The sequence below is a fragment of the Somniosus microcephalus genome, chromosome 6, assembly GCF_052327205.1.
Source record: "Somniosus microcephalus isolate GS21.2 chromosome 6, FLI_Smic_1.0, whole genome shotgun sequence".
NCBI lineage: Eukaryota > Metazoa > Chordata > Chondrichthyes > Squaliformes > Somniosidae > Somniosus > Somniosus microcephalus.
Window position 1 is genome coordinate 124,850,746 of NC_140992.1, and position 14,266 is coordinate 124,865,011.

Genomic DNA, 14,266 nt, shown 5'->3' on the forward strand with positions numbered 1-14,266 from the left:
ACCCATGGTCCCAAATCCAATTCCAACCATGGTCCCAAATCCAATTCCAACCACGATCCCAAATCCAATTCCAACCACGTTCCCAAATCCAATTCCAACCCTGGTCCCAAATCTAATTCCAACCCATGGTCCCAAATCCAATTCCAACCATGCTCCCAAATCCAATTCCAACCATGATCCCAGATCCAATTCCAACCTTGGTCCCAAATCCAATTCCAACCATGGTCCCAAATCCAATTCCAGCATTGGCTCCCAAATCCAATTCCAACCATGATCCCAAATCCAATTCCAACCATGATCCCAAGTCCAATTCCAACCCATGGTCCCAAATCCAATTCCAACCATGATCCCAAATCCAATTCCAACCATGGTCCCAAATCCAATTCCAACCATGGTCCGAAATGCAATTCCAACCATGGTCCCAAATCCAATTCCAACCACGGTCCCAAATCCAATTCCAACCATGATCCCAAATCCAATTCGAACCATGGTCCCAAATCCAATTCTAACCATGATCCCAAATCCATTTCCAACCCATGGTCCCAAATCCAATTCCAACCATGGTCCCAAATCCTATTCCACCCATGATCCCAAATCCAATTCCAGCCATGGTCCCAAGTCCAATTCTAACCATGATCCCAAATCCAATTCCAACCATGGTCCCAAATCCATTTCCAACCCATGGTCCCAAATCCAATTCGAACCATGGTCCCAAATCCAATTCGAACCATGGTCCCAAATCCAATTCCAACCACAGTCCCAAATCCAATTCCAACCATGATCCCAAATCCAATTCTAACCATGATCCCAAATCCAATTCCAAACATGGTCCCAAATCCAATTCCAACCCATGGTCCCAAATCCAATTCCAACCCATGGTCCCAAATCCAATTCCAACCATGGTCCCAAATCCAATTCCAACCATGATCCCAAATATAATTCTAACCATGATCCCAAATCCAATTCCAACCATGGTCCCAAATCCAATTCCAACCATGGTCCCAAATGCAATTCCAACCATGGTCCCAAATCCAATTCCAACCACGATCCCAAATCCAATTGCAACCATGATCCCAAATCCAATTCCAACCATGGTCCCAAATCCAATTCTAACCATGATCCCAAATCCAATTCCAACCATGATCCCAAATCCATTTCCAACCCATGGTCCCAAATCCAATTCCAACCATGGTCCCAAATCCAATTCCAACCACGATCCCAAATCCAATTCCAACCACGTTCCCAAATCCAATTCCAACCCTGGTCCCAAATCCAATTCCAACCCATGGACCCAAATCCAATTCCAACCATGCTCCCAAATCCAATTCCAACCATGATCCCAAATCCAATTCCAACCTTGGTCCCAAATCCAATTCCAACCATGGTCCCAAATCCAATTCCAGCATTGGCTCCCAAATCCAATTCCAACCATGATCCCAAATCCAATTCCAACCATGATCCCAAGTCCAATTCCAACCCATGGTCCCAAATCCAATTCCAACCATGATCCCAAATACAATTCCAACCATGGTCCCAAATCCAATTCCAACCATGGTCCAAAATGCAATTCCAACCATGGTCCCAAATCCAATTCCAACCACGGTCCCAAATCCAATTCCAACCATGATCCCAAATCCAATTCGAACCATGGTCCCAAATCCAATTCTAACCATGGTCCCAAATCCAATTCCAACCATGGTCCCAAATCCAATTGCAACCATGGTCCCAAATCCAATTCCAACCATGATCCCCAATCCAATTGCAACCCATGGTCCCAAATCCAATTCAAACCCATGGTCCGAATTCCAATTCCAACCCATGGTCCCGGATCCAATTCCAACCATGGTCCCAAATCCAATTCCAACCATGATCCCCAATCCAATTGCAACCCATGGTCCCAAATCCAATTCAAACCCATGGTCCGAATTCCAATTCCAACCCATGGTCCCGGATCCAATTCCAACCATGGTCCCAAATCCAATTCCAACCATGATCCCAAATCCAATTCCAACCATGGTCCCAAATCCAATTCCAACCCTGGTCCCAAATCCAATTCCAACCCATGGTCCCAAATCCAATTCCAACCCATGTTTCCAAATCCAATTCCAACCATGATCCCAAATCCAATTCCAACCCATGGTCCCAAATCCAATTCCAACCATGGTCCCACATCCAATTCCAACCATGATCCCAAATGCAATTCCAACCATGGTCCCACATCCAATTCCAACCATGATCCCAAATCCAATTCCAACCATGGTCCCAAATCCAATTCCAACCATGGTCCCAAGTCTAATTCCAACCCATGGTCCCAAATCCAATTCCAACCATGGTCCCACATCCAATTCCAACCATGGTCCCAAATCCAATTCCAACCATGGTCCCAAATCCAATTCCAAACACGGTCCAAAATCCAATTCCAACCCATGGTCCCAAATCCAATTCCAACCATGGTCCCAAATCCAATTCCAACCATGGTCCCACATCCAATTCCAACCATGGTCCTAAATCCAATTCCAACCATGGTCCCACATTCAATTCCAACCATGATCCCAAATCCAATTCCAACCATGGTCACAAATCAAATTCCAACCATGGTCCCACATCCAATTCCAAACATGGTCCCACATCCAATTCCAACCATGGTCCCAAATCCATTTCCAACCATGGTCCCAAATCCAATTCCAACCCATGGTCCCAAATCCAATTCCAACCATGGTCCCAAATCCAATTTCAACCATGATCCCAAATCCAATTACAACCATGGCCCAAATCCAATTCCAACCATGGTCCCAAATCCAATTCCAGCATTGGCTCCCAAATCCAATTCCAACCACGATCCCAAATCCAATTCCAACCATGGTCCCAAATCCAATTCCAAGCCATGGTCCCAAATCCAATTCCAACCATGGTCCCAAATCCAATTCCAACCCATGGTCCCAAATCCAATTCCAAGCCATGGTCCCAAATCCAATTCCAACCATGGTCCCACATCCAATTCCAACCATGATCCCAAATCCAATTCCAACCATGGTCCCAAATCCAATTCCAAGCCATGGTCCCAAATCCAATTCCAACCATGGTCCAAAATCCAATTCCAACCATGGTCCCAAATCCAATTCCAAGCCATGGTCCCAAATCCAATTCCAACCATGGTCCAAAATCCAATTCCAACCACAATCCCAAATCCAATTCCAACCATGTTCCCAGATCCAATTCCAACCACGGTCCCAAATCCAATTCCAACCCATGGCCGCAAATCCAATTCCAACCACGGTCCCAAATCCAATTCCAACCCATGGTCCCAAATCCAATTCCAACCATGATCCCATATCCAATTCCAACCATGGTCTCAAATCCAATTCCAACCATGATCCCAAATCCAATTTCACCCATGGTCCCAAATCCAATTCCAACCCTGGTCCCAAATCCAATTCCAACCCATGATCCCAAATCCAATTCCAACCATGCTCCCAAATCCAATTCCAACCATGATCCCAAATCCAATTCCAACCTTGGTCCCAAATCCAATTCCAACCATGATCCCAAATCCAATTCCAACCCAGGGACCCAATTCGAATTCCAACCATGATCCCAAATCCAATTCCAACCATGGTCCCACATCCAATTCCAACCATGGTCCCAAATCCAATTCCAGCATTGGCTCCCAAATCCAATTCCACCCATGATCCCAAATCCAATTCCAACCCATGGTCCCAAATCCAATTTCAACCATGGTCCCACATCCAATTCCAACCATGATCACAAATCCAATTCCAACCATGGTCCCAAATCCAATTCCAACCATGGTCCCACATCCAATTCCAACCATGGTCCCACATCCAATTCCAACCATGGTCCCAAATCCATTTCCAACCATGGTCCCAAATCCAATTACAACCAGGGTCCCAAATCCAATTCCAACCATGATCCCAAATCCAATTACAACCATGGTCCCAAATCCAATTCCAACCATGGTCCCAAATCCAATTCCAGCATTGGCTCCCAAATCCAATTCCAACCATGATCCCAAATCCAATTCCAACCATGGTCCCAAATCCAATTCCAAGCCATGGTCCCAAATCCAATTCCAACCATGGTCCCAAATCCAATTCCAACCCATGGTCCCAAATGCAATTCCAAGCCATGGTCCCAAATCCAATTCCAACCATGGTCCCACATCCAATTCCAACCATGATCCCAAATCCAATTCCAACCATGGTCCCAAATCCAATTCCAAGCCATGGTCCCAAATCCAATTCCAACCATGGTCCCAAATCCAATTCCAACCATGGTCCCAAATCCAATTCCAACCCATGGTCCCAAATCCAATTCCAACCATGGTCCCAAATCCAATTCCAACCACGATCCCAAATCCAATTCCAACCACGTTCCCAAATCCAATTCCAACCCTGGTCCCAAATCTAATTCCAACCCATGGTCCCAAATCCAATTCCAACCATGCTCCCAAATCCAATTCCAACCATGATCCCAGATCCAATTCCAACCTTGGTCCCAAATCCAATTCCAACCATGGTCCCAAATCCAATTCCAGCATTGGCTCCCAAATCCAATTCCAACCATGATCCCAAATCCAATTCCAACCATGATCCCAAGTCCAATTCCAACCCATGGTCCCAAATCCAATTCCAACCATGATCCCAAATCCAATTCCAACCATGGTCCCAAATCCAATTCCAACCATGGTCCAAAATGCAATTCCAACCATGGTCCCAAATCCAATTCCAACCACGGTCCCAAATCCAATTCCAACCATGATCCCAAATCCAATTCGAACCATGGTCCCAAATCCAATTCTAACCATGATCCCAAATCCATTTCCAACCCATGGTCCCAAATCCAATTCCAACCATGGTCCCAAATCCTATTCCACCCATGATCCCAAATCCAATTCCAGCCATGGTCCCAAGTCCAATTCTAACCATGATCCCAAATCCAATTCCAACCATGGTCCCAAATCCATTTCCAACCCATGGTCCCAAATCCAATTCGAACCATGGTCCCAAATCCAATTCGAACCATGGTCCCAAATCCAATTCCAACCACAGTCCCAAATCCAATTCCAACCATGATCCCAAATCCAATTCTAACCATGATCCCAAATCCAATTCCAAACATGGTCCCAAATCCAATTCCAACCCATGGTCCCAAATCCAATTCCAACCCATGGTCCCAAATCCAATTCCAACCATGGTCCCAAATCCAATTCCAACCATGATCCCAAATATAATTCTAACCATGATCCCAAATCCAATTCCAACCATGGTCCCAAATCCAATTCCAACCATGGTCCCAAATGCAATTCCAACCATGGTCCCAAATCCAATTCCAACCACGATCCCAAATCCAATTGCAACCATGATCCCAAATCCAATTCCAACCATGGTCCCAAATCCAATTCTAACCATGATCCCAAATCCAATTCCAACCATGATCCCAAATCCATTTCCAACCCATGGTCCCAAATCCAATTCCAACCATGGTCCCAAATCCAATTCCAACCACGATCCCAAATCCAATTCCAACCACGTTCCCAAATCCAATTCCAACCCTGGTCCCAAATCCAATTCCAACCCATGGACCCAAATCCAATTCCAACCATGCTCCCAAATCCAATTCCAACCATGATCCCAAATCCAATTCCAACCTTGGTCCCAAATCCAATTCCAACCATGGTCCCAAATCCAATTCCAGCATTGGCTCCCAAATCCAATTCCAACCATGATCCCAAATCCAATTCCAACCATGATCCCAAGTCCAATTCCAACCCATGGTCCCAAATCCAATTCCAACCATGATCCCAAATACAATTCCAACCATGGTCCCAAATCCAATTCCAACCATGGTCCAAAATGCAATTCCAACCATGGTCCCAAATCCAATTCCAACCACGGTCCCAAATCCAATTCCAACCATGATCCCAAATCCAATTCGAACCATGGTCCCAAATCCAATTCTAACCATGGTCCCAAATCCAATTCCAACCATGGTCCCAAATCCAATTGCAACCATGGTCCCAAATCCAATTCCAACCCATGGTCCCAAATCCAATTCCAACCATGGTCCCAAATCCAATTCCACCCATGATCCCAAATCCAATTCCAGCCATGGTCCCAAATCCAATTCTAACCATGATCCCAAATCCAATTCCAACCATGGTCCCAAATCCATTTCCAACCCATGGTCCCAAATCCAATTCAAACCATGGTCCCAAATCCAATTCGAACCATGGTCCCAAATCCAATTCGAACCACAGTCCCAAATCCAATTCCAACCATGATCCCAAATGCAATTCCAACCCATGGTCCCAAATCCAATTCCAACCAATGGTCCCAAATCCAATTCCAACCATGATCCCAAATCCAATTCTAACCATGGTCCCAAATCCAATTCCAACCATGGTCCCAAATCCAATTCCAACCATGGTCCCAAATGCAATTCCAACCATGGTCCCAAATGCAATTCCAACCATGGTCCCAAATCCAATTCCAACCCATGGTCCCAAATCCAATTCCAACCATGGTCCCAAATCCAATTCCAACCACGATCCCAAATCCAATTCCAACCACGTTCCCAAATCCAATTCCAACCCTGGTCCCAAATCCAATTCCAACCCATGGTCCCAAATCCAATTCCAACCATGCTCCCAAATCCAATTCGAACCATGATCCCAGATCCAATTCCAACCTTGGTCCCAAATCCAATTCCAACCATGGTCCCAAATCCAATTCCAGCATTGGCTCCCAAATCCAATTCCAAACATGATCCCTAATCCAATTCCAACCATGATCCCAAGTCCAATTCCAACCCATGGTCCCAAATCCAATTCCAACCATGATCCCAAATCCAATTCCAACCATGGTCCCAAATCCAATTCCAACCATGGTCCAAAATGCAATTCCAACCATGGTCCCAAATCCAATTCCAACCACGGTCCCAAATCCAATTCCAACCATGATCCCAAATCCAATTCGAACCATGATCCCAAATCCAATTCTAACCATGATCCCAAATCCTATTCCAACCATGGTCCCAAATCTAATTGCAACCATGGTCCTAAATCCAATTCCAACCCATGGTCCCAAATCCATTTCCAACCCATGGTCCCAAATCCAATTCCAACCATGGTCCCAATTCCTATTCCACCCATGGTCCCAAATCCAATTCCAGCCATGGTCCCAAGTCCAATTCTAACCATGATCCCAAATCCAATTCCAACCATGGTCCCAAATCCATTTCCAACCCATGGTCCCAAATCCAATTCGAACCATGGTCCCAAATCCAATTCGAACCATGGTCCCAAATCCAATTCCAAACGCAGTCCCAAATCCAATTCCAACCATGATCCCAAATCCAATTCTAAACATGATCCCAAATCCAATTCCAAACATGGTCCCAAATCCAATTCCAACCCATGGTCCCACATCCAATTCCAACCCATGGTCCCAAATCCAATTCCAACCCATGGTCCCAAATCCAATTCCAACCCATGGTCCCAAATCCAATTCCAACCATGGTCCCAAATCCAATTCCAACCATGATCCCAAATCCAATTCTAACCATGATGCCAAATCCAATTCCAACCATGGTCCCAAATCCAATTCCAACCATGGTCCCAAATGCAATTCCAACCATGGTCCCAAATCCAATTCCAACCACGATCCCAAATCCAATTGCAACCATGATCCCAAATCCAATTCCAACCATGGTCCCAAATCCAATTCTAACCATGATCCCAAATCCAATTCCAACCATGGTCCCAAATCCATTTCCAACAAATGGTCCCAAATCCAATTCCAACCATGGTCCCAAATCCAATTCCAACCACGATCCCAAATCCAATTCCAACCACGTTCCCAAATCCAATTCCAACCCTGGTCCCAAATCCAATTCCAACCCATGGTCCCAAATCCAATTCCAACCATGCTCCCAAATCCAATTCCAACCATGATCCCAAATCCAATTCCAACCTTGGTCCCAAATCCAATTCCAACCATGGTCCCAAATCCAATTCCAGCATTGGCTCCCAAATCCAATTCCAACCATGGTCCCAAATCCAATTCCAACCATGGTCCCAAATCCAATTCCAACCATGGTCCAAAATGCAATTCCAACCATGGTCCCAAATCCAATTCCAACCACGGTCCCAAATCCAATTCCAACCATGATCCCAAATCCAATTCGAACCATGATCCCAAATCCAATTCCAACCATGGTCCCAAATCCAATTGCAACCATGGTCCCAAATCCAATTCCAACCCATGGTCCCAAATCCAATTCCAACCATGGTCCCAAATCCAATTCCACCCATGATCCCAAATCCAATTCCAGCCACGGTCCCAAATCCAATTCTAACCATGATCCCAAATCCAATTCCAACCATGGTCCCAAATCCATTTCCAACCCATGGTCCCAAATCCAATTCAAACCATGGTCCCAAAACCAATTCGAACCATGGTCCCAAATCCAATTCCAACCATGATCCCAAATCCAATTCCAACCCATGGTCCCAAATCCAATTGCAACCAATGGTCCCAAATCCAATTCCAACCATGGTCCCAAATCCAATTCTAACCATGATCCCAAATCCAATTCCAACCATGGTCCCAAATCCAATTCCAACCATGGTCCCAAATGCAATTCCAACCATGGTCCCAAATCCAATTCCAACCACGGTCCCAAATCCAATTGCAACCATGATCTCAAATCCAATTCCAACCATGGTCCCAAATCCAATTCTAACCATGATCCCAAATCCAATTCCAACCATGGTCCCAAATCCATTTCCAACCCATGGTCCCAAATCCAATTCGAACCATGGTCCCAAATCCAATTCGAACCATGGTCCCAAATCCAATTCCAACCACAGTCCCAAATCCAATTCCAACCATGATCCCAAATCCAATTCTAACCATGATCCCAAATCCAATTCCAAACATAGTCCCAAATCCAATTCCAACCCATGGTCCCAAATCCAATTCCAACCCATGGTCCCAAATCCAATTCCAACCATGGTCCCAAATCCAATTCCAACCATGATCCCAAATCCAATTCTAACCATGATCCCAAATCCAATTCCAACCATGGTCCCAAATCCAATTCCAACCATGGTCCCAAATGCAATTCCAACCATGGTCCCAAATCCAATTCCAACCACGGTCCCAAATCCAATTGCAACCATGATCCCAAATCCAATTCCAACCATGGTCCCAAATCCAATTCTAACCATGATCCCAAATCCAATTCCAACCATGGTCCCAAATCCAATTGCAACCATGGTCCCAAATCCAATTCCAACCCATGGTCCCAAATCCAATTCGAACCATGGTCCCAAATCCAATTCGAACCATGGTCCCAAATCCAATTCCAACCCATGGTCCCAAATCCAATTCGAACCATGGTCCCAAATCCAATTCTAACCATGATCCCAAATCCAATTCCAAACATGGTCCCAAATCCAATTCCAACCCATGGTCCCAAATCCAATTCCAACCATGATCCCAAATCCAATTCCAACCATGATCCCAAATCCAATTCTAACCATGATCCCAAATCCAATTCCAACCATGGTCCCAAATCCAATTCCAACCATGGTCCCAAATGCAATTCCAACCATGGTCCCAAATCCAATTCCAACCACGGTCCCAAATCCAATTGCAACCATGATCCCAAATCCAATTCCAACCATGGTCCCAAATCCAATTCTAACCATGATCCCAAATCCAATTCCAACCATGGTCCCAAATCCAATTGCAACCATGGTCCCAAATCCAATTCCAACCCATGGTCCCAAATCCATTTCCAACCCATGGTCCCAAATCCAATTCCAACCATGGTCCCAAATCCAATTCCAACCATGATCCCAAATCCAATTCCAACCATGGTCCCAAATCCAATTCCAACCATGGTCCCAAATGCAATTCCAACCATGGTCCCAAATCCAATTCCAACCACGGTCCCAAATCCAATTGCAACCATGATCCCAAATCCAATTCCAACCATGGTCCCAAATCCAATTCTAACCATGATCCCAAATCCAATTCCAACCATGGTCCCAAATCCAATTGCAACCATGGTCCCAAATCCAATTCCAACCCATGGTCCCAAATCCATTTCCAACCCATGGTCCCAAATCCAATTCCAACCATGGTCCCAAATCCAATTCCAACCATGATCCCAAATCCAATTCCAACCCATGATCCCAAATCCAATTCCAGCCATGGTCCCAAATCCAATTCTAACCATGATCCCAAATCCAATTCCAACCATGGTCCCAAATCCAATTCCAACCCGTGATCACAAATCCAATTCCAACCATGGTCCCAAATCCAATTCCAACCATGGTCCCAAATCCAATTCCAACCCATGGTCCCAAATCCAATTCCAACCCATGGTCCCAAATCCAATTCCAACCGATGGTCCCAAATCCATTTCCAACCATGGTCCCAAATCCAATTCCAACCCATGGTCCCAAATCCAATTCCAACCCATGGTCCCAAATCCATTTCCAAGCATGGTCCCAAATCCAATTCCAACCCATGATCCCAAATCCAATTCCAACCATGGTTTCAAATACAATTCCAACCCATGGTCCCAAATCCAATTATGATCCCAAATCCAATTCCAGCATTGGCTCCCAATTCCAGCCTTGGCTCCCAAATTCAATTCCAACCCTGGCTCCCAATTCCAACTATGGCCCCCTATTTCAACCCTGGCTCACATTTCCAACCCGTCTCCTAATTTGATTCCAACTACAGATAAATACGCCCCTCCTGCACTGCACCAGTATTATTATTCCATCACACGTGCCAGTCGCCCCCTATGGCTTAACCTGAGTGTGATGCCAACTCGATGCCACTTAGTGCCCAATGATGGGCAGTTTTGTACTGGTGATTTGCAATGAATAGAACTGGCCCGAGACTGCCCAAACCCATTTCTCATAGGAGCCTTACAGCTGGCACAGGGAGGGGCATTTTTCACCACAGTTGCCATAGTGAAAAGGCAGAGCTCTTAACCAGTTGTGCCATCCAGTACCACTGAGTCCAACATTCACTTTCTGCCCTGACTAACCTTACCTTTGATGAGATGTGAGCTCTGTTATCTCGCATGGTTTGTATTGCTTCGGCGATCTTCAAATGAATTGTATCAACCAGCGACTCCGTGTTTGACGGCCCATTAAACCGGTCAGCCACCTGAAGCATAGAGTCTGAAATATCAAGGAGAAGAATTAAAATCAGCACTCAATATCCTCCCATGGATTGCTCTACTGTTCGTACACTGACTAGGCCCCACACTCTGCAATTCCCACCCTAAACCTTTTCCGCTTCTCCACCTCCTTCTGTTCCTTTAAGACTCATTTGTTTGACCAGGCTTTTAGTCACCCATCCTACTATCTCCTTCTTTGGCTTGGCATTGATTTTTGTCTGATTACACGCCTGTGAAGCACCTTGGGAATTTTTTCTGTGTTAAAGGCACTACGTAAATGTAAGTTGATATATTATGCAAGCTTTTTCCCCCACCTCCACTTTTCTCTCCTGCTCTTTAGAAGGCACTGACTCTAGCTAGAGTAGAGTTCCATAGGCACGGGGCGACACTGAAACCTTTCCCCAAAGTGGCTATTCTTTATGTGGGAACCCAGAACGGATATCAGTGGCCTATTCAGTCATGCGCAGCATCACAGCCAGTCCCGGTCCTGCCCTTTACCTGATGTTAGCATACACTGTCCAGCAAGGGCTGGGAGCTAGGCTGATGTTCTCATCCCTAACTCAGCCCTAACGTCGCCCTGGCTGAAATCAGCTAACTCAGCAGAGCACAAATTACACCTGCGATCCTGTGTTACTGGTGTTAATCCAGCTCCCTCACACTGTCACTCAGTAACCCCTCCCCCAGCACCCTGTGTTACTGACTGTATTTCTACTGATGTTAATCCAACTCCCTCACACTGTCACTCAGTAACCCCTCCCAGCCAGTTCACCAAATGATGACATCGGCACTCATGGTTTAAAGAGAAGGTCATTTGCTCGGGCCTTCTCCCGATTGCCCGCCGCAACTTTGGCGGTAAGTTGGCGGAAACTTCGGATAAACGGTGGTAATGGAGGTTCCTGCCAAAGGTATGGCGGACAATCAAGGAAATTCCCGGCGTATGACTTCCAAAATCAGCGGGAAGATTGAGCAGAATGGAGGAAAACTCTTTAGATATTGAGTAGAAATCTACACAGGTACCTAACGTTGAAGCTCAGTGTGTATGACTGTCCCCCCAGCCTCTGGTCACCATGAACCTTACCGACCAGGTTTCTCCATTCGCTATCTAAGTCAGCCTGATTGGCCAGGCAGCCCTTCAGGATGTTAAGGCAGTAGTTGTTGCAGGGCTTCACACTTGCCATGCTCCGGCAGTGAGGACAATACTTCAATCTCATCATAGCTCGAACACACTCTGGGCTTGGAGGCACCTGGGAGGAAAGATTTAATACAATTTTGAATACTTTGAAAAGAATCACCCCTCAATAAAAGCCCTCCACCCAGATTTGCCCATCGGGAGTCCAAAGTTGCAATGTGCTTCTTCCTCAGTGAATGTTTGTGCTCGTCAAGGCGAGGGATGTTAGTGTTTGGGAATGGAACAGGTATGCCCAGGTTAGGTACAACACTGGCAGACACAGGATAACACTTCCCTCCGTTCTTTCCCTCTGCTTTATCATCAGATATAGAGTGCTTTGGGTAAAGTAGCCCAGTGGTTAATCTGTAACCTAGAGGTTGAGAGTTCAAATCCCACCAGGGCCGGTTGTGAAATTAGAGTCATAGAATGATTACAGCACAGAAGGAGGCCATTCGGCCCGTCGAGCCAGTGCCGTCTCTCTGCAAGAGTACTTCAGCTAACCTCTCTTCCCCATAGCCCGGCAAATGTTTTCCTTCAGGTACTTATCCAATTCCCTTTTGAAAGATAAGATTGAGTCTGCCTCCACCACCCTTTCAGGCAGTACATTCCAGACCATAACCACTCGCTGCGTAAGAAAGTTTTTCCTCATGTCGCCTTTGGTTCTTCTGCCAATCACCTTAAATTTGTGACCTCTGGTTCACGACCCTTCTGCAAATGAGAACAGTTTCTCTCTATCTACTCTGTCTAGACACCTCACGATTTTGAACACCTCTATCAAATCTCCTCTCAACCTTCTTAAACCCAAATTGAATTTTTAAAAAAGCACTCTTGTTCGTTTTCCAGAAAATTACCATTAAAAAACCCAACTGGTTCACTAACGTGCTTCAAGGAAGACTGCCTGCCACCCATCGGCCCTTCAAGTGGCAAATGCCCACATCCAAAGAACATTTTCTTTAATAAAGAGAGCAAGCCGTACTTTTCCATTTTAGGCCAGTGTCTGCATTCAGCCTCCCTGGGTCAGGTACAACACATACAGATAAGCATGGCTCCCTTCCCTCTGCCTCAACCCAATGCTTCAGCCCAAGCTCAGAACAGCCCCCTCCCATTGCCCCAGCATGACTTGCCCGCTTCCTACAATGCCCAGTCCGAGCACAATTTGCCAAGCAGGGCCAATTTAAAGGCAGTCCTGTGCTGTGACCTGATGCCAACTATTAACTGGGTTTTATATAAGAGCCTTACAGCCAGCAGAGGGGTTGTATTCAAACACGGGGTGGGGGAGTGTGGAGTGGCAGTGTGTTCGCTCAGTACCTCACTCAGGTAACAAAGCATTGGTGACTCAGGGGCAGCTGCAAGAAAACAGGTTTCTGTTAAAGAAAAGTCAAATACTGTACTTAGATATGACCCAGAATTTTCCAGCGATGAGGGATCGGAGTCATTAGGAAATGCTCGATCTTAAACTGAGAAGCTTGAAGGGGATTTAATACATGTTCAAAATGATAAACGGAACAGAGAAGGTAAACACAGATAAATTATTTCCATTGGTAGTAAAACAGAGACAAGGCCGTGATCCCGGGATCAGCATCAGATGCGCGAAGGGATTAGAAGAAACCTTTTACATGCAGTGTTATTGGAACGTGGAATGTTTCACCACAAGTGGCATTCGATGCTAACCCGATTCCACCAATCAGAAAGGTCCTGGATAATTACTGACCCACAATTATAAACAGGAACGGGGAGAAAAGCAGGAAAAGGGGACTGTATAAAAGCAGCCAGGGAACGGCAGGCAAGAGAGGTCAGATGACTTCCTCCTGTGCTAAACTTTCTATGTTTCTATTACCTATTCTTAAAACGCTAATTAAAGATACATTCAGC

At 45.6% G+C, this 14,266-nt stretch overlaps 1 protein-coding gene across 1 annotated transcript in view; it reads right to left on the reverse strand.

The window, feature by feature from the left end:
• The window catches only part of LOC147116060 (glypican-1-like), a 316,715-nt gene that overhangs the window by 74,000 nt on the left and 228,449 nt on the right, over positions 1–14,266 (reverse strand). Inside the window, exons 4-5 of the mRNA XM_085990768.1 lie at positions 12,305–12,470; positions 11,097–11,227 (exon numbers count right to left, since the gene is read on the reverse strand). Of these exons, the coding sequence (XP_085846894.1) occupies positions 11,097–11,227; positions 12,305–12,470 (297 nt within the window). The remainder of the gene's footprint in view (positions 1–11,096; positions 11,228–12,304; positions 12,471–14,266) is intronic.